The 20905-nt window shown below is 41.3% G+C and overlaps 1 protein-coding gene across 1 annotated transcript in view; it reads left to right on the forward strand.

Annotated features, from left to right (window-relative positions):
* ASCC1 (activating signal cointegrator 1 complex subunit 1) overlaps positions 1-20905 on the forward strand; it is a 111138-nt gene that overhangs the window by 41526 nt on the left and 48707 nt on the right. The window contains exons 7-9 of the mRNA XM_015816668.1: positions 3068-3187; positions 12799-12923; positions 16147-16223. Of these exons, the coding sequence (XP_015672154.1) occupies positions 3068-3187; positions 12799-12923; positions 16147-16223 (322 nt within the window). The remainder of the gene's footprint in view (positions 1-3067; positions 3188-12798; positions 12924-16146; positions 16224-20905) is intronic.

Raw genomic sequence — 20905 nt, forward strand, 5'->3', positions numbered from 1 at the left:
CTGTTGAATGTAGTACTAATGGCTTCGTTCACTGAAGCCATCAAATGGGTCCTATAACAGCTAAGCATAATTTGATATTTATGAGCTTATTATGCTGGTTTCTATCCTTATTGATAATTCTGAGTTATTAGTCTACTCCTTGATGCTCCTGTGTTTGATATATTGTATTTGCATTATTTCCCTCGCTAATTAAACAAGAGGCACTCTAAATAATTATACACATATAATTAAACAGAGCCATTCACAGCTTCCTAGTTTCAGAGTAATGTCAGAGATACAATCCATAGTGACAGCGTTAGTAGCAATAACAAATTTGCTGCATATGTTTGTTAAGGCCAGCCAAAATATTAAGACTTATGACTCCCCTTTGGTATCACGGGAGCCTTGTTTATTTGTTACTAATTGAAATCAGGAGATGATACCTTAATTTAGCATGCATTTATTAGATTTTTATGCCACATTTTATGTAAAAATCTCAACCCTAGCATGCAAATAAGGAGAATGAAAAATTACAAATGGCAATGAATTAAAATAGTAACAGTGTGTGTTTGTGTGTGTGTATTTAATATATATATTAAATACATGTCGCCAAGATACTCTCAATCTTACACGGGAAAAGACCTGAATACGCCAAGAACTAAATAAATAAATAAATAAATAAATAAATAAATAAATAAATAAATAAAAGGGGAAAAAAGAGCATTATGATAAGGAAGGCCTAAGTGAAGAAATGCATCTTTATTAGATGCTGAAAAGATTTAACAGTAAGTGCCTCCTTGGGGAAGAACATTCCAGAGGATAGATGCAGCCATAAAGAAGGAGTTTTTTGGTGAGTAACCACGAGATGATAATAAAGCAAGCTGAACCACAAGCAGCCAGACCTGCCTGATGGCCTTAGTAAATGTATAGGCCAGTAGAGGTGAAGACTCATTGAAGAATTTACTGACTTTGCACCTATAAATTCCCATGGATTATTCAAGAGCCTGTTAGACTTCATAATCCCCAGAGACAGGCTAATCTTAATGGAGAGGATAGAAACTGAGACCAAATTTCACCAGATGAGGCTATGACTTTGACAGTGGAATAACTTTAATGCTCACCCACCTACCCCCAGTTAATCCATTTGTGCTCTTCATCTCCCCAAAGATTTAATTTAGGATATATGGCCAGTGACCATTTGAGATGGTCTCAGGGTGGTGGCTATGAAATGCTGAGACAGATCTTCTAGCACAGGGGTCCCCAACCTCCGGTCTATGGACCGGTACCGGACCGCGGCATGCCAGCAACTGGGCCGCACAAAAAAGCAAAGGCCCATCTGTGGGATGCAGGCAGCACACAAAACCATACACTCTCCAGTCTGCGGAAAAACCTTTCTCCATGGAACCGGTCCCTAGTGCCCAAAAGGTTGGGGACCTCTGTTCTAACATACTCTTAGTATGAATTGTTGATGACTATATCAAAGTTCTCCAATATCATTTTAAAAGCGAGCTTGCTTAGATAGGCTGTTGACTCAACACCATGTAAAAGTCTTCAGTTTGACTCTCTGGTGGGTGTTCTGCTAAGTAGGGTGGTATTTCTATAGCTTGCAACAAATCTCCCCCCCCCCATGAGAAACCAGAGAGAATAATAGCTTCTAGCCATATATTCTCTATTCTTACAATATTCAGTTCTCCCAAACTATTACCGTCTTTACCACCAGTATAATAACATCTTTACCCTTTTCTCAACTCAGTTGTATCACACGCTTTTCACACTCATATAACAAAATAGTGGAAGAGAGGCAATAAATAAAACACAAGTACAGTATTACACAGCAAAGTTTGACAACTGCGATCCCTTTTATTACACCAATTCTCTTAATTATGGCTTTTCAAAAATCAGGGATCCAGCTCTCCTTAGTCCAGGGGTCTCCAACCCCCAGGCCGTGGCCCACTATCGGGCCGTGGCCTGTTCGGAACCAGGCCATGTGAGAGTGAGGTTGGCACGCGCAGCTCCACTCGTGTGAGAGGCGGACCAGCACTCACACGCATGTGCACCGGCTGGCAGCTAGCACGGCCATGTTTCCCTCTCCCCCCCCCAAGCTGAACCATCAATGCACAAAGGTTGGGGACCGCTGCTCTAATCCCTGCCCCTTTGACTTCACTCTGCCAAGACAGGATACCCCCCTCTGTCATTTGAACTCTAGCTCTTTACAAGTGGAGATATGATATTGTTATAATGCAGAGCAACAACAGCCACAAGGACAATTACGTCTGCTGTATTGAAAAACCGTTATTGCCATTATTGCTAAGGGAAAATAAATTTGCTGTGAATTTTGCTATGTGTAGAACTGCACATGGATAAAAAAAACCTCAGCTTTTAATATTAGAAAATGTTGGCCTTTCAGTTTTATATGAAAGATAGTATAATTCCTTGTATTATTTAACATTTCTTAATATTAATGCCGTGCCATGTTTAAAACCGATGCAGTAGCTGTCTGGAAGGTTTATAACCTATATAATAACAGCAGAATTCCATTTTTCTTCTTACAACCTGTAAATGCTGACGGGGCAAATCTAAAGCTACAATTATAGTCCAGGTAAAAGATTGCAGTGGCATTTGAGTGGCATGCCAAAGGTCACCGTGCCAAAGAAATAAATTAAATTTAATGTGATGCACTTCATGAATATGACTACAGCAGCCCTTGAATACATGTTAAAGGATCATAGTAATTCTTAAGAATGGTTATTACTGTTTACTATCACTAGTGTTGTACCTAAATTAGAGCTCTTTGAATATCTGCTGGCATGGAAGGACAAAAATGTGACTTCACAAGGAATACCCATCACTATAGCCAATAACTCAGAAATAGCAAAGACAAGTTTAGGAACCGAAAATGGGGAACATCCATAGGGAACTAATAGCATTCAATCATATTAAATTGAACAGCAGCAGCAGGTTACTTACACTTGGGCTTGTGGTGCTTCTTATGTCTAACGCAGTTGAAGTAGCAAAATATGTAATTGCTAGCTAAAGTCCAGAATGAACCATTTGGTATGTTCACCCCCTCTTTTTTTTTTTTTAATAGCACAATTACTGAAGGCAAACCGCTAACTGTGGAAATAAGAGGTATAGAGTACATGAACGATGACCCAGCCATGATTGATGTTCTATATGCAAAAGTCCACATGAAAGATGGCTCCAACAGGTAAGCGTTTCTCTGGTTTTCTCTATATCAGGGGTGTCAAACTCGCAATGTCACGTGACGTGTCGCGACGTATCGCAACTTTTTTCTCATTGCCAGCAATGGGGTGGGCGCGGTTTCACGATGATGCATCCGTTCCGCGGGCCGGCAATTTGACACCCCTGCTCTATATTCATTTTTAGTCCCTAAAAGTATTTTATCTGGAACTGTAAAAATGATGTAATGGTACTCCAAAATCCTCTCAACCTCTGACTTTGATCGTATCTGTCAGGAAACATTCCACCAGGCATCCAAGAGATGAAACTTCTGTTGTGCTCTACCTAAAAAATGGCCGATACTGACTTTTTACCCTTGGGCTCACAATGGGTCATACATATTATTGAAAGAAGTAAGACATCTTCCACTTGTGCAATTAATCAGAATAATTAATCAGTGTTTGAACAATTAATCAGTGGAACCGTTTGCCTCCAGAAGTTGCGACTGCTCCAACACTGGAAGTTTTTAACAGATTGGACAACCATTTGTCTGAAATGCCTGAGGAGGGGGTTGGACTAGAAGACCTCCAAGATCCCTTCCAACTCTGTTATTCTGTTCTGTTCTAATTGCTGCTTATTCTGAACGGTTTAAAAACCAGGAACTTGGTACTTTAAAAATGATAAAAGATTTCCACCCTCATAAGATTTAATTTCTGGGCCTAACTGGAAAAAAATGACTTCTGCTTGGTCATGTTTGCATAGACAATAACCCAGTTATTCAATAAGCGTAAATGTTCTGGTCTGTGCTTCTTTCTCTCTCTTATTTGGTTTATTCTGCTAAACAACTAATAGGGAAGTTTCTGTAACATACAAACAGGATTTTCTAATTTCTCTCTGCAAAGGAGACAGGAATCGGAATGGAAATTAATGAAAAATAATGCCTTCTGACTTTGACTTATTACTGGCAAATAAAAATTAGATTCCTAGTTTGCATATCTTGATAAACAGAGCTATGATTGGTTTAGCCATTCTCTCTGGAAGAAGAAGGGACCAAGTAGATATGACCAACATATCATGACATTTATACCTAATCAAAATGCTGAACAGTTCTTTTTAGCTATGAAGTGTAATTGCAACCACTGTTTGTACCAGATACTATTTAATTACTTAGCTACCAACTTCATAATATTCTTTCTTTTGCTAAATTATGTTGCATGTTTTTTATTTCTTTACTAATGCAAAGTATTATCTGGGTGATTTTTACTTCTTTTCAAAATGTATGCTAAATGTTTTTTTTCTTCCTTCTGCTTTTTCTTTCCAATGTATCTGTAATTTCCCCCAAGAAAAAAAAATCAGAGTAATCAGATTTTAGTACATCATTTTAAATTAAACTTTTGTTAAGATGAGAATTACCATATTTTACTTTGCTTCAGTTTTCTGCCTTTGGGCTACTTGTGTGATGTTCATAAAAGATAGATTCTAATCAAGGTTGGAATTTACATTTTTTAAAACCTGATGTCCTTGCCATTAGATCTCTTTCAACAGGGAGTAAGTAAAGCTTGGACTCTGAGAGTATAAGCATTAATTTACTGAGGCATACTCAGTAGATTGTCTTTTGTGGTTTATTTCTGAAACCATAGGCTTAAATACTGTGCATTATTACAAAATCACCTCTTTTTTTCTACCTTGTAATTATAATATGTTCAGTTAACTCACCCATTCTATTTTTGGCAATGTGAGAGCTACAGTAGTGGCCAAAATTGTGGAAACCTTTTGGGAAAAGTCTACAGTAGAAATCCCACCTTTGGTTAAGTTTCCACCCAATTTTTCTTCTAATTTCTTTATAACTGTAGCCTTGTTCACTTAATAATATTATTTTACATTGCTTTCTGGGCAACCAGTCAACTCTTTGCACCGTTACTTTAATTTTATTATGTTTTACAAGCTCACTAAATGAAAGAACACAAAAAACTGCAACCAACTTGATAGCGATCACATAACACACTGACAAATGTCCTCCTCTCAGATTCAATACATGACATCAATAACTGAATCCTACTGTGATCTGATTGGCTCATTCCCAAAACAAGATGACACCTGATTGGCTCTCTAAATACTCATGCTCATTGGCTACAATCAGATAAAGGAAAGCTACCTGATATCAACTTATGCAAGTTGTGCTTCCTTTTTCCGGTTATTTGACTATAACTTTTCATAGAATACAGTACAGATAATTGAACAAACTTTGTTGCATTACATTCTTGATTAAATTATCTTTCCATTGATATATAATTTTATGGTACTAGTCCCCCCAAAATGGTGTTATTAGCCATCAAACCTCAAAAATACACTTTTCCCAAAAGGTTTCCACAATTTTAGCCACTACTGTAGATGTAATTTTGATTTTTGTTTCTCCTAAATACCCAGTTCCACAAAACAGAAGAGTCCAATTTTTCTCCATCGCCGATGTTATTGGAAAATTTCTCCGATCTTTATTAAAGAAGGGGAGAAAGATGATGAGGAAAGTTATGGTGCAATGATTCCCATCCAGCAGGCCTCTCATTATAATTTAATTTGCTTTATTTCCTCGATTTTATGGCGTAATAAAGTATGGTTTTATTTGAGATATTTCGTTAATTGCTGAGGTATCATACCATTTTTCATTAGGCAGGTCTAATTTCAACAATCTGTCTCCAGAAAACAGGAGATTGAAATTGAACAGCTAGAAATGAGCCATCAACAGGCTCACAAGGTCAACTCAATGCCATTAGGCTATTCCATTAGCTCATCAAGAATTATCAAGCAAATGGTGGCGAGAGGGGAAGAATATGTCTGAGCGAGTCCAAAAAAGTCAAGATGGAAATCTATAATTAGAAAAGTGTGAACTATCCAGCAAATTATCTTCCTAATGGATTCCACACAGATAGATAGATAGATAGATAGATAGATAGATAGATAGATAGATAGATAGATAGATAGATAGATAGATAGATAGATATCCCAAATATAAATCAGTCTGTTCTGCGTTTCGCTCCAATCTAGGAGCATGTTTTTGCAGGCAGACGTCACATACTGTGAACACTATAAATTCAAAATTTGTGGCTGGCAAAGAGTTAGTGGGAGACTAGTATAGCTATTTCAGGCTCATATTTGGTAGACCAGGTGCCTCACCCAACAGATAAGATATATATCCTCCCTGCTGACAGGAGTAAGGGGGAACCTGTGGCTCAAAAGGGTAATACAGCTGCCTAACATGCAAGCTGCCCAGGTTCGAATCCCTGAAGGGTGTGACTAGCTGATGAGGGCTAATGAGCCTGAAATAGCTATACTAGTCTCCCACTAACTCTTTGCCAGCCACAAATTTTGAGTGTGTGTGTGTGTGTGTGTGTGTGTGTGTGTGTGATGGTCTTTTGTTTTATAGGGTAACATTAGTTTTTAATTAATGTTCCTTAGCCATGCTAGACTTGAATAATGAATATTTTAAAAAAGAGAATTGCAAGGGTTTAGCCTTCTATTCCCCTTCTGGTTTACACGTGTAATTTGCAGTTATCCTTTGTATGGATCACCAAACAGGTAGTCCTTGACTTACAACAGTTTGTTAGTGAGTGCTCCAAGTTACAATAGCACTGAAAAAACTGACTTGTGACCATTTTTCACACTTGCGACCGTTGAGCATCCCCATGGTCACTTGATCAGTATTCTGACAAGCTTGTGCAACTGGCATGTGTCCTGGGGTCATGGGATCACCTTTGGCGACATTCTGATGAGCAAAGTCAATGGAGAAGCCAGATTCACTTAACATCCATGCTACTAATTAAAGGGCAGTGGTTCATTTAACAACCATGGCAAGAAAGGTCATAAAATAGGGCAAAACTCACTTAACAACTGTCCCGCTTAGCCCATAAGAACCTTCACTTCTTTGAATATTTGTGGATGGAGGTGGTAGTAGTGGAAATTACTTGCATGTTGCACCACACTTTACCTACAGTACTTTACAAACTTCCTGGTTCCTTAATGTGACTCTTAAATCAGTGAAGTCTTACTCAACTCAAGTTCAACTGCTGGGACTTCACGAAGGCCTCTATGTTGCTTTCTTGTCAACAGTATGGAAATAGTTTGTCACATTATTTTGACATCCCAGTCTAGAGTTTCCTGATATATTCCCATAAAAGAATTAGCCAGGTCTTAGCTTTGCTGAAATCAACACAGTTTGATTTTAAAAAAACAAACAGCTGACATCAGAATTGGCATCGTCTTGAAAAACCTTTAAAATACAAAACCTACATATTTTGTCAAACCATACATAAAAATAAGGACTGATTATAGTTCTTGGACCAAACAAGTTAATACTTTCCATAAACTAATTTGTGATTCCACTTCTTTGGCCAGGACTCCACTTAAGTCATATGCTTTAAGTTGGGAGTGATGCTTGCATCTTGTCAGTTTCCTTTGTGCAAAACTTTAAGGAGGTGAATAATTTTAGACATGGGAAGTAGATGGCATCCTCTGTACATAATAGTCAGTTCCTACTCTGGACAAGCATAACATCAGGGCAAAGGTAAAATTGTGAGAAGAGTTTATGAACATTCCTCCAATTGTGCTTTGAATAGAGTAGAAAATTAGCTCCACAGCAAGACCAGAACTATATCTTATTGAGATTGATTATAATAACAGAATCAAAAAACAAAATGCTCCTTTTTATAGTTCAGTGAATTAGGGATACATCTGTTTGATCTATCTCAAAGGTACTTTTTCAAAAGGCAACTGGACTGGTTTTTTTTCCTTGAGGAAGAAGAAGCTTCATCAGTTCTGATGGTGAGGGGATGAAAGGATAGGTACAGGACTTATCCTACAGGTACAGTACCTATCAGTATTTATCCTTACATCTCCCCACCATCACAACTGATGAAGCTTCGTGGATGAGAAGCAAAATGGGTTGTTTTTCTTCTTCTTCAAGGAAAACAGTTGCCTTTTGAAAAAGCACCTTTGAGACAACTATGACGTGGATGACTGAGAATCTCCACAGACCTCTTGCTTGATCTGCTTCCTCAGAATTAATAGTATTTCAGACTCTGTGTCTAGGTAATATTCCTTGCACATTTCTGTCAAAGTCATCTCTGTTGCTCTCTACACTTGTCCAAGCATTACTCACTACTGTTGGTTGGGACTTATTTTTGCTAGTACTCAGAAAATAAGCTTATTCAGCTAAAGCTCTCTGTGTTAATGGTGCTTCATTGTGGACTGCTTCTAACACAGACATTTAAAAAATAATAATGCATAGCTTGTGGGCACTCTCCGTTTTGTTTATCATTTATGGAGGTAATATTTGTTACACAGTGAGGACTCTTTGCGCTCCAGGTTGTGTCAAAGGCCAAGTCAGCAGACAGGTGTTATAATGTTGAGAGCAGAAGTCAATCATCATAATCATAGATTATGCTAAAGGCAGGATATATTAAGCATTCTACTCATTCTACCATATATATTCAGAGGAACAAATGACTGTTGTCTTCCTCTAATGGAAACTTGTCTCAGGAAAATAAAGCACATTAGGACCAGGAAGGGTAATTTAAAATCTTACTGGCACATCCTTCCCTCCAAGGATTCCCCAATAAATCATACATGTGATAGGCTGCCAAGGATCAAGTTTGAGCCTTCTGACAATTTTTAATCAGTCCACCTGTCTTTGCTTTCCTAGAGCCCAGTTTTGGGAGCCCAGTTTCCTAGAGCCCAGTTTTGGGAAAACTAGTAGGAAAAAACATTCTGGATATTTCCACTGTTGGATTCAGGAGACCCGTGGGAAGTCTGTCTGAAGATAGTGAAGTCTACATAGGTAGCTGGAGCAGAGTTTTGAGGAAACAGTGCAAGAGAATTTCTGGTATATTAGTCAACAAATCAAGTAAGCCTTTTTGAACATATATCAGTTGTTCCTGTGAAGAAGCAGACACCCCACCCCCCCAACAAGAATTTATATAAACAAACAAACTCCAGACTTAACAGAAAAACAGAGTTGGAAGGGACCTTGGAGGTCTTCTAGTCCAACTTCCTGTTCAGGCAGGAACCCTATACCATTGCAGACAAATGGTTCTTCAGTCTCTCCTTAAAAAACCTAATTTTGGAGCACCCTCAACTTCTGGAGGCAACTCATTCTGCTGATTAATTGTTCTCACTGTCAGGAAATTTGTCCTTAGTTCTAAGTTGCTTCTCACCTTGATTAGTTTCCATCCATTGCTTCTTGTCCTGCCTTCAGGTGCTTTAGAAAATATAGTAAACTGTGGTGAAGATTGGGTTAAAAAGAAACCATTCCACTTTGGTGTAGATATTGGGTAGAAAATTCCACAGAACTTTAAGAAGAGTAGTAATAAATGTTTTACCTTAAATAGGGATTAGTACAGTTCTGCCCAGGGTGCAAACTCTTTATCCTACTTGCATTATTTATAACAATAATTTAGCAAGCCAATTTTTCCTTATCCGTTTATTTCAATCTACAAAGCAAGCCAATTTTTTTCTTAGCCATTTATTTCAATCTACAGAGCAAGCCAATTTTTCCTTATCCATTTATTTCAATCTTGTTTTGCATTAATAGAATCCTTTTTAACCTAGTAATCTGACCATACCATCTTTAAACTTCTTTTCTTTTTTTTTAGTGAACGACTATCCAAGGCAATAACAAAAACTTTTAACAGTAGCAACTTCGGGGTTTTAGAAGATTAAAAAGGGTTGCTGTTTCTAAACAGACAAGGAATTAGAGTCAATTTTTCTCTATCCTACTTGACAGTAGTGGGATCTTCATATTTTAATGTAACCATGCCATCTTTTTCTCCCTAAAAGATACTTTCCAATTTAAAAAAAGAAAAAGAATGGGAAAATGTGGGGAAAATTGCCGTGGATAGTGCCCTGAAATGGATTTCCAAGAGGGTTTTTTGAAACAAGCTGTTACTTTCCCACCAAAGTGGTACCTATTTATCTACTCACATTTGCATGCTTTCGAACTGTCAGGTTGGCAGGAGCTGGGGCGAGGACGGGAGCTCACCGCTTTGTATGGTGCTCAGGTCTCCAACCCGGGCTGCCGGCTTTCCAGTCGACAAGCCCAGTGTCTTAACTGCTGAGCTACTGCGCTGCTCCGTGACGTCATGCTTGCCACATGACTGCAGAAATGCCTTTGGACAGAGCTGGCTCCATGGCCTTGAAACGGAGAACCACCCCCTAGAGTTGACAATAACTAACGGAGTAAAATCCGCAGGGTCTCCTTTTGAAGCAAGACCACATCATAAAGCCTAGTCAAGAGCCCCTTAATGCCAGTGTGGAGATGATGATGATGATAATAACAATAACAATAACAATAACAATAACAATAACAATAATAATAATAATAATAATAATAAAGTTGGAAGGGACCTTGGAGGTCATCTAGTCCAGTGGTGGCAAACCTATGGCACACGTGCCAGAGGCGGCACTCAGAACCCTCTCTGTTGGCACACGCGCCATCGCCGCCAGCAGCAGGTGCATCAGGCCACCACTGCCGCCCGGAGCAGGAGCCCCGCCCAGCACAAAGGAGGCGGAGGTGGTAGAGCAGAGGTCACCAACCATTGTCAATTGGTGGACTGGAAGAAAAGGGAGGAGGAAGCATTTTACATGCATGCATGCATGCACGGGGCTGCGAGCACGCACGTGCTGCAAATGGGGTGGGGCTAGTGCCTGCGTGATACTCACTAGCCCTGCCCTGTTCTTGCATGGTGCAGCGCCTTGTATCTGCACCCCATGACATGGCCTTGCAGCACGGTAGCCCATTTTTGCGCCCCCGGTTTTTGCATGCCAAAGGCGGCACTCAGAGGCGCCTCCCTGCCCCCCCATGAGGGCACCACAGTGCTAATGCAGCCCTGGCACTTTGCGATAAATAAGTGGGATTTGGGTTGGGGTTTGGGCACTCGGTCTCTAAAAGGTTCGCCATCACTGATCTAGTCCAACCCCTTGCTCAGGCAGGAAACCCTATACCATTTCGGACAAAAGACTGTCCAGTCTCTTCTTAAAAACCTCCAGTGTTGGAGCATTCACCGCTTCTGGAGGCAGATTGTTCCACTGGTTAATTGTTCTAACTGTCAGGAAGTTTCTCCTTAGTTCTAGGTTGCTTCCCTCCTTGCTTAGTTTCCACCCGTTGCTTCTTGTCCTGCCCTCAGGCGCTTTGGAGAATAGCTTGACTCCCTCTTCTTTGTGGGAGCCCCTGAGATATTGGAATACTGCTATCATCTCCCCGCTCGTCCTTCTCTTCGTTAAACTAGACATACCCAATTCCAGCAACCGTTCCTTATATGCTTTAGCCTCCAGTTCCCTGATCATCTTTGTTGCTCTTCTCTGTACTCTTTCTAGAGTCTCAGCATCTTTTTTACATCGCGGTGACCAAAACTGGATGCAGTATTCCAACTGTGGGCTTACCAAGGCATTGTAAAATGGTATTAAATAAAATTTATCTGTTCTGCATGGTTTTGGTAACAGCAGCACTGTAAGATCAAAGTAGGAGAAGTTACCAAGTTGTCAAGGCTAAGCAACGTATCAGCGCTACCCAACTCCATATGTCATCAACCTTGTCTTGTTAGGGATGACTAATCTGAAACATCCCTGTAGATAAAAAAAGAACTTGTTATTCAGAGACCCTTTTCTTATGTCAGACAGGCGTTTTTATCAAGTTCTTGCTTTCCACAGAGTAAAATTGTATTTCAAACTATTTTTAGCATCCTATCAAAGCGGTTTCCCCCTGCCCCAGCCTCCTCTTTCTTCACGGAATGCAATTTTGTTCCGCTTCCGTGAAGGATGTGCTATCTAGGTTGCTTGCATTCTAGGCACAGCGGTTGAAATGGGTTTCTAGTCCTTTGGATTTCTTCCAGTTTTCCTCCAGTGACGGTCTTCCCCCAACGATATACAGGTGGTCTTCGGCTTACAACCACAGTTGAGCCCAACCTTTCTCTTGGTAAGTGAGACAAAGGCTGAATTTTGATCACGTGACCGTGGGATTGCTGCAGTGGTTGTAAATGTGAAAAAACGGCTATAAGTCCATTTTTTCCCAGTGCTGTTGTAACTTCGAACAGTCGCTGAATGAACTGTTATACGTCGAGGACCACGTGTACTGTACTTGTTGTTTTGAGAACAACTGTTTGGTAACAAATGTTTTAATTGTTCTCCAAAGAATTTGGATTTCTTCTCTCAACTATCTATTCCATGAATACAGGTAGTCCTCGACTCACAACAGTTCACAGTTACAACGGCACTGAAAAACGTGACGTATGACCGTTTTTCACAGTTACGACCTTTGCAGCATCCCCATCATCATCATGTGATCAAAATTCAGATGCTGGGCAACCGGTTCATATTTATGACCGTTGCTGTGTCCCAAGGTCATGTGATCGCCTTTTGCGACCTTCTGACAAGTCAGTGGGGAAGCCAGATTCACTTAACCACCGTGTTACTAACTTAAAAACTGAGGCGATTCGCTTAACAACCTGTGGCGAAAAGGTCGTAAAATGGGGCAAAGGTCACTTAACAATGGACATTTTGGCCTCAGTTGTGGTGGTAAGTTGAGGACTACCTGTACAAGTACTAAAAACGCCTCACGTTGCCTTTTTTTCTCCTTCCTTCTCTCTTCTCTAGGCTTCAGCTCATAGCAGATAGGCTGGTGGATCAGTTTGTGACCTCTGGACTGATGAGGAAAGAATGGGATAGAGTGAAGCTCCATGCCACTGTTATGAACACGGTCTTTCGGAGTGATCCTAGTGGTGAGCCTCTATTAAGATCTTTTCAGAAATGTAATTGCAGCTTTGATCCCCACGTTTGCTATGATGGTCTTTAGGTTCGCTATTGCTAATTTATCCTTTTTTTTCAGGACCTTTAGGCTGGAGACAGTGAGTTCCCTTCATTAAGGTTGCACTCAACCGAAATAGGAAAGGAAGAATCCTTCATTAAAGCGTTCGACGCACCTTTTATATCCAGCAGATGTTGTGATTCCTTCCTTACGCTCTCATGTCTGAGAGAAGCTATGATTTTGTATTGCTTTTCAGTCAAGGTTGTCTCCTGTCTTTTAAAAGAGAGATTTGATAAACGTGGCTAGGATTTAGGATTACCGTTGAGTACACCGAGTCTGCTTTTCCATTTAAGTGTGCTTAGTATTACTGAGCTGCAGTTTCTTTTTAATTTTGAAAGCTGTTTTGAATATGAATAGCTGCTTGTTTGTATTAAAAAAATAGCAACCATTAATTCCAATGCAGGGCTTAAGGCAAACTGGTGCACATGGCTGTAAAAGGACATCTCCTGAAGTTATACAAAAGAGCTATCAAGCTATGGTCAACAAATGATCTGTTTACCATATCTATTTGTAAATATAACTACCTTGAATTTAAGATACGTGTGTGTGTGTGTGTGTGTGTGTGTGTTTTTGTATACAGTACAAAACTACACAGCCCTATATATGCCTATAGCAGTGGTGGCGAACCTATGGCATGGGTGCCATAGGTGGCATTCAGAGCCCTCTCTGTGGGCACGCGCGCCATGCCCCAGATATGGCAACTGTCCCTCTTCAACCAGCTGTCCGCTAACTCGCCGAGGTCCCACATGGCCGGATGCATCCCAGCATCCATGCGCTCGCTGGCCTCTGTGTGCGGGGGCTGATGGTATCAGGCAGCAGCCACCCCGGCCCCTGCCTCGCCTTGCCCTGCAACAATGGCACTCCCACCCTGCCTCGCCTCACCCCACAGGACGAGCCTCCTGCCCACCGCCCCACCTGCCGGAGACCCCCTGGATCTCCCTCAACCCTGCCTGGCCCCCACAGGCGTCCCTCCCCACGAACAACATCGAGGTGATCACGCCCACCTTGGCCCGTCCAGTCTGCCATGACCACCACAGCCACGCCCACCCAGTGGGCCACGCCCACCTGGCACCCGGCGATAAATAAGTGGGTTTTGGGTTGCGGTTTGGGCACTCGGTCTCTAAAAGGTTCGCCATCACTGGCCTATAGATAAGATTATGGAGTACAACAGCAGATATAGGAGACGTTTGTTGAAACGGGGCCTTGCAAATAAAACGGAAAAGGTTATTATGTCGCCCCAATTTTACCTATCCTGCCTATACAATTTGCATAGATGATTGGCTTTTGCACAACTATCTTAAAGATTATTGATCACGTTTTACTTTTCACACTCATGTTCGGATTTTCAAAGAGTGACAAAAGTAGAATGATGTACAGGCTTGTTGATCTATTTCCAGTGTGCCTTTTAAACCTTTCTATAATATACCGCGTGTGGGTTTGTGTATGTGTGTGTGTGTTAAAAATTAAAAAGTGGATGTATTTATTTTGTATCTGTACTTTGGATTTCTAGTGCCCCCCCCCATTCATCACTGGCTTTGGTAATGTAGAAAGTTAGCAACAGCACTGTACAACGTGTTAAGAAACCAAGGTTAAACGATTCCTGTAACAGAGAGAACAAACATATGCTATAAATACACCAGATGTATCCCATAGTGGATCCATGCCCTGGACTAGCTCAAGATCTGGGGGAAAAAACAGGTTTCTATTTGAAAGAAAGCAGGGTGGGTCCATCAGGGACAGTGCTGGGGCAAGGCACCACAGCTGAGAAGGCACACCTTCTGGAAGCTCTAAGATAGGTGTTCAAACTTGGCAACTTTAAGACTTGTGGACTTCAACTCCCAGAATTCTGGGAGTTGAAGTCCACAAGTCTTAAAGTTGCCAAGTTTGAAGACCCCTGCTCTAAGATGTCACTTTTATAGATGGACCCAGAACATGCTTATACGACAGGCAGAAGCCGTGAGAGGAAGATTGTCCTTCAAGTAGACTTAAACGAGATCTTTTGGAGATTAGGGCCAAAACCATCAGTATACAGGTAGACCTCGACATACGACGATTAGGATTAGGATCAGATTTTCTGTTGCTACGCAAGTTAGTTGTCAAGTGAATTGCACTGGATATTACGACTTTGCCATGGTTGTTAAGCGAAACTCTGCAGTTAAGTGATCCACGTAGGCGTTAAGCCAATCCAGCTTCTCCATTGACTTGACTTGTCAGAAGCCAGTTGCGAAGATCACAAATGGCGATTGCATGACGCTGCCAGCATTGCAACTGTTGGATGGTTGCCAAGGGCCTGGATTTTTATCACATGATCGTGGGGATGCAATAACAGTTGTAACTGTGAGGACCAGTCGTAAGTCACTTTTTTCAGTGCCGCTGTAACTTTGAACAGTTACTAAATGAATGGTTGCAAGTCAAGGACTACCAGTAGTCAAAATAGTAGCCAAAGGAGCAAAAATGTGAGCTGAAGAACTGATTCCCTGACTGTTAAACTGTATGTAACGTTCCCGTTTATGAACATTTGCTGCACAGTGGAATGCACTCCTTCCATCAAGACAACTAGAAATATACTTTTCAAAAAGCAAATATGAAGTTCTCAGTATGTTTCACAAAACCTGTGATTCTAAAGATAAAACCGGTAATGATACCCTAGCAAGGAGTATCCACAGTCGCGCGGAGTAAAAATAACTCTTGGTTTAAGGAGTCATTGATCTTCTTTTGTTTGCTCGCAGCTTTGAGGGATTAGAGGCCCAAGGACCCAGGTTTTCTCAGTGGTTTTAAATTTGTAGCCTGCAGAATGATCAGCTCTTGAAGGCTGGGCAGGGAAGCGAGATGAGAGAAATGCTTTGACGGAGCACTGAATCTTAACCTCTGGATTCTCCTGGATGATTCTATTACACCAAGCTATCAGCCTTAAATAATCCTCAAGACAATATTGATGAATCTAAGCATTCTGACAATGTACTTGTGGAAAAATTTCTGTCTTGTTTAAAGTGCTGTTATAGTAAATGGATAAAAACAATTCAGAATAATCTCTACGCATTTAAACACACACACACACACACACACACACACACACACACACATTTATGGGGACGGGAATTGACTTGGTTTGATTTGAAATCCCATTTATTTTGCAGCTGAAGAACCAAATAACCGGGCCATGGGCAAACCATTCAAAGAAAGGGAATCATTTGATGGCCGAACAATTTTGAAGGTCAGTATAAAATTGCATCCTGATTTATCTTACGTTAGTGGACTTTTTAGAAAACTCAAGCTTCAACAGAATTATATGTTGCAGATGGTGTTCCAATGCAAGAAAGACAGAGAGTTTGAATCTAAAATATTGGTGGGATTTCCAACAAACACCCCCCCCCCAAAAAAAAACTATAAAAGGACTCTAGTATGGCTCTTGAATATAATTTTCAGACTGTTGTTCCTGTATCCATTTATGTGTAGGCAAAAATCAAATGGACGACAACAAAAAAGTATATTTTATCAGTGGGACTTTTAATCTGATGGAGACCTGGAGGGATTTGTGCCCTGTTTATCCCAAAATAGAAAGACAAGTGAAAGAGAAAGACTGAACTCTTATACTTTGTCCATTTATTTATTTACTAGCTGTACCCAGCCACGCACTGCTGTGGCTCAGTCTGGTAAAAGCGTGTGTTGCTTTTATGTCCAACAGATGGCGCTGTTTTTCAAAAAAAGCATGTTTTTGCCTGTCACAGGTGTGACATCTATATAATATAGGTACTGTATATAAAAACACGTGCGTATTCGAATGCAACATTGTGTCAAAATTTCAAAGCAATCGGTGAAGAACTTTCGGAGATTTAAGATTTTGAACAAACGAACATTTATATTTTTATTTACATAGATTATTTTTATTGCACCTTTATTGTTTTTTTATAAATAAGGTGGTAAATATACATAACTGTACTTCTGCCTGTGGGACTGAGAGAGATGAACTGGCCCAAAGTCACCCAGCTGGCTTTCATGCCCATGGTGGGACTAGAATTCACGGCCTCCTGGTTTCTAGCTTGATGCCTTAACCACTAGACCAAACTGGTTCTAATTGATGTAGGAAATGACCAAGCTAAGCCCAAGGGTGGGGTCAAACGCACCATCAGTCTGGAATCCATATGTCCCTGAAAAAGACCTAATTCCAGCTTCCCTTGAAGTCCCTTGATTCTTATCCAGTGCCAATTTGCATGGACCCTTAGTAGGTCAGATTCTTGTGTATAGGTTACATGGAATAAATTTGCAGTGCTTTTGAACTCTATCCTGGCTCCTGGCTTCTTGTGCCTGACAGTTTAGTTATGGTTAGTTTAATTATATCCAGAACCTCATTCTTGCATAAATATTCTTCATCTGAAATCTAGAATAATTGCAGATGGTCTAATACTTACAGTCATAAATAGTTACCGGTACTAAAGCTTTATAAATAGGGTTGCAATGCATGTGTTAATTTAACGATACACTGAATATAAAAGTAATTGATCCTGTATCTTCATAAATATATCCAAACCATTGTCTCTCCAAAGTAAATGTACTGGTCATGATATAAGAGCACCTATTCTTTTATGAACCGTTAAGTGGTTCAAAACTCAAAAGGAATAAATAGGAATAAAAGGGCAATATTCTGAGTAGATGGAAGTAAAAATAAGAGTTCCTCAAGAATCTGTTTTGGAAGAAGTGCTTTTTCATTTGTCCGTAAATAGTGTGGATTTAGGAACAAACGGTGAACTGACCAAATTTGCAAGTGAGAATGGTAGAAAACAAAAGTGGCTAGGAAGAGCTTTGGAACGATCTCTTTAAACCAGGTGATCAGTCAATCAAATACCAAAACTAGATCAAATAGGTGCACTTTGGACAAAAATTCCAGTTTCCAATACGCCTTAGTGTGGTATGAACTTTTCCTGTGACTAATCAGAAAAAAAGATATTAGATTTAGAGTAAATAGTTCATTTGTGAACTGTGAAAGAGCAAAGAGTCATGTTAAGTATCATCAAGAAAGCACTGATATTATTCTACAAATCTGGGGTGTTTACATGTCAGGAGAACTGTGTACAGTTCTAGCCACCATAGTAGAAAAAGGGTATAATAGAGCTAAAAAGGACAAAGTCAAAGGCAGTTAAAGTGATCAGATGGGCCAAAAAACATCTTTGCTAAAAAAAAAAAAAAAAAACACTAGAAAGTTTGGGATTCTATAGTTTAAAAAAAAATGAATTAGGGGGAGAATTGATTTAGGTGTATAAAATTATGCATGTCCTGTAGAAGTGGGACAGGAAGAACGACTAGAGCTCATTCACAGAAGCTGATTGGAAGATGATTTAAAATGAACTTTCCACAATGCCTAACTCAGGGGTGTCAAACTCAATTTCATTGAGGGCTGCATCAGCATTGTGGTTGCCCTCGGGGGCCTGTGTGGGTGCGGCCAGGGTGGGTGTGGCCTACTGGGTGGGCGTGGATGGAGTGGGTGTGGCCTATTGGATGGGTATAGCCAGCTCTACATCGTTCGCGTCAAGGGTGCCTGTGGGGGCCTGGGCAGGAGAGGGACAGATCTGAGGGTCTCTGGCAGAAGGGGGTGGGACCAGGGCAAGCGCCAAGGCATGGTCCATTTCTTCATTCCTCCCAAAGGGTGACACCTCCCCAGCATGCACCCAGGGGGCGGGGCCGACACAGCAGGGGCTGGTTCCTCGCTGTTTCTAGACGGCCTTGTGGAGCTAAGACTGAATGCGTTTCAGCATAGATGGTCACCACAAAATTGTACATTGGCTCCCGGCCGGCCTGGGCCAGGGCCAAGGCAGCAGGGGCCGTTCCCTCACAGTTTCCAGGATGGCTTCACGGGCCACATGAAACCACTTTGCGGGCCGCATCCGGCCCCCGGGCCTTGTGTTTGACATGTCTGGCCTAAGTAATCCATAGAATTTATTATCACAAGACATGATGGGCATAACGTGGATGGCTTTAAAAGAGGATTAGAAGACAAATTCATGGAGAACTGATCTATCCAAATTCAGTATTGCTTCTGTTGAGAGCAGGTTGTCTCATGGACACCCTACATTTTTCCAGAGTGCTAATTTTAAATAAAGTAGAACTTTTCCCTTCCAAAAGGGTCTCTATTTTGAGATTTTGAAGTGATTTTCCCACTTTAATGGCTTCTAAGTGAGAGTGGGGGGGAAAATAAATGTGCAGCTAAAGTGGCCTTTAAGAGTCTATATTTTTTTCAAGCGTTAAAGCAGACAATTTTAATGAGAGGTGTGGTGTCGCAGAAAGTCCAAAGTGCTTTTTCTGATTTGTTTTTGAAGTATGTGGAGCCTTAACGCATGTGGTCTAATAAGATGCTAGTTTAGCATAATGAAGTCATCCAGTGTATCTTGAGTTGGGGAAGTTAGGGAAGGCTGATGCCCCCCAAACCATGTATCGCAAACAATGGAGGACAAAAGCACAGCAATTATACTACTTTCCTTTAGCATTTTATCAGGCTGACCTGGAACGACTCTCAATTATTTCAGGTGTGAAGGCAAAAAGGTACTTTTGCCTGTCATTTCTTAAACCAAGTGTATCTTTTGTCCAGACTGCACTGCAACTTCAGAGGGGCTGCCTAAACAATCTGCAAAGAAGCCTGGCTATTTTGAAGAGTCGTAGACAGTGCTTATGCGCCAGTTCCCAATCCATGTTCTCCAAGCACCTTTTTGCCTTTAATGCCAGAACCCTGCCCCACAACCCCAGGTCCCTTGCGGCCGTGGGCAAGATAGTGCCATAGATTTGGGAAAAAAAGCCATTCCTTTAAGCCAGGGGTGTCAAACTCGCAACGTCACGTGACGTGTCACAATGTATTGCGACTTTTTCCCCATTGCCGGAGCTGGGGTGGGCATGGTTTCGGTATGACGCATCCGGCCCGCGTGCTGGCAGTTTGACACCCCTGCTTTAAGCCTTAGGGAGAGGGGAAAATAAGGTGAGAGACCTTTACAGATAGTCCTCGAGTTACATCCACAACTGAGCCCAACATTTCTGTGGCTAAGCGAAACGTTCGTTCAGTGGATTTTGCCCCACTTTACGACATTTCTTGCCCCAGGGGTTACGTGAATCACTGCAGCTGTTAAGTTAGTAACACGGCTGTTAAGTGAATCAGGCTTCCCCATTGACTTTGCTTGTCAGAAGGTCGCCAAAGGCGATCACATGACCCAGGGACACGGCAACCGTCATAAATATGAACCAGTTGCCAAGCATCTGAATTTTGATCACGTGATCATGGGGATGCTGCAAGGGTCGGAAGTGTGAAAAAACGGTCATGTCACTTTTTTCAGTGCCGTTGTAACTTTGAACGGTCACTAAATGTGTCAAACTGCCAGCCCACGGCTGGACGCGTCACCAAGAAACCGCACCCACCCCATTGCCAGCAATGGGGAAAAAGCTCCGATACGTCTCGCGATGTCACGTAATGTCGCGAGTTTGACATGTCTGCTCTACAGTATTTAGCCCAGACATGTCAAACACAAGGCCCGGGGGCTGGATGCGGCCCGCTATGTGGTTCCGTCCGGCCCAGGGACCTGCTCTGGAAAGAGCGAAGGACCGGCCCGCTGCACCTCGGACCGGCCCAGGCTGACCAGGCGTTGATCTACAACAGTGGTTCTCAACCTTCCTAATGCCGCGACCCTTTAATACAGTTCCTCATGTTATGGTGACCTCCAACCATAAAATTATTTTCGTTGCTACTTCATAACTGTAATTTTGCTACTGTTATGATATGCAGGGTGTATTTTCATTGTTACGAATTGCACATAATTAAAGCATAGTGATTAATCACAAAAACAATATAGCAATGCTCGCTGGAGAAGCTTACTCTTCCTTGCTCAAAAATGTTGGGAGGGAGGGAAGGGGAAGGAAGGA

Source organism: Protobothrops mucrosquamatus, unplaced genomic scaffold (assembly GCF_001527695.2).
Source record: "Protobothrops mucrosquamatus isolate PMUCROS unplaced genomic scaffold, P.Mucros_1.0 scaffold479, whole genome shotgun sequence".
Lineage (NCBI taxonomy): Eukaryota > Metazoa > Chordata > Lepidosauria > Squamata > Viperidae > Protobothrops > Protobothrops mucrosquamatus.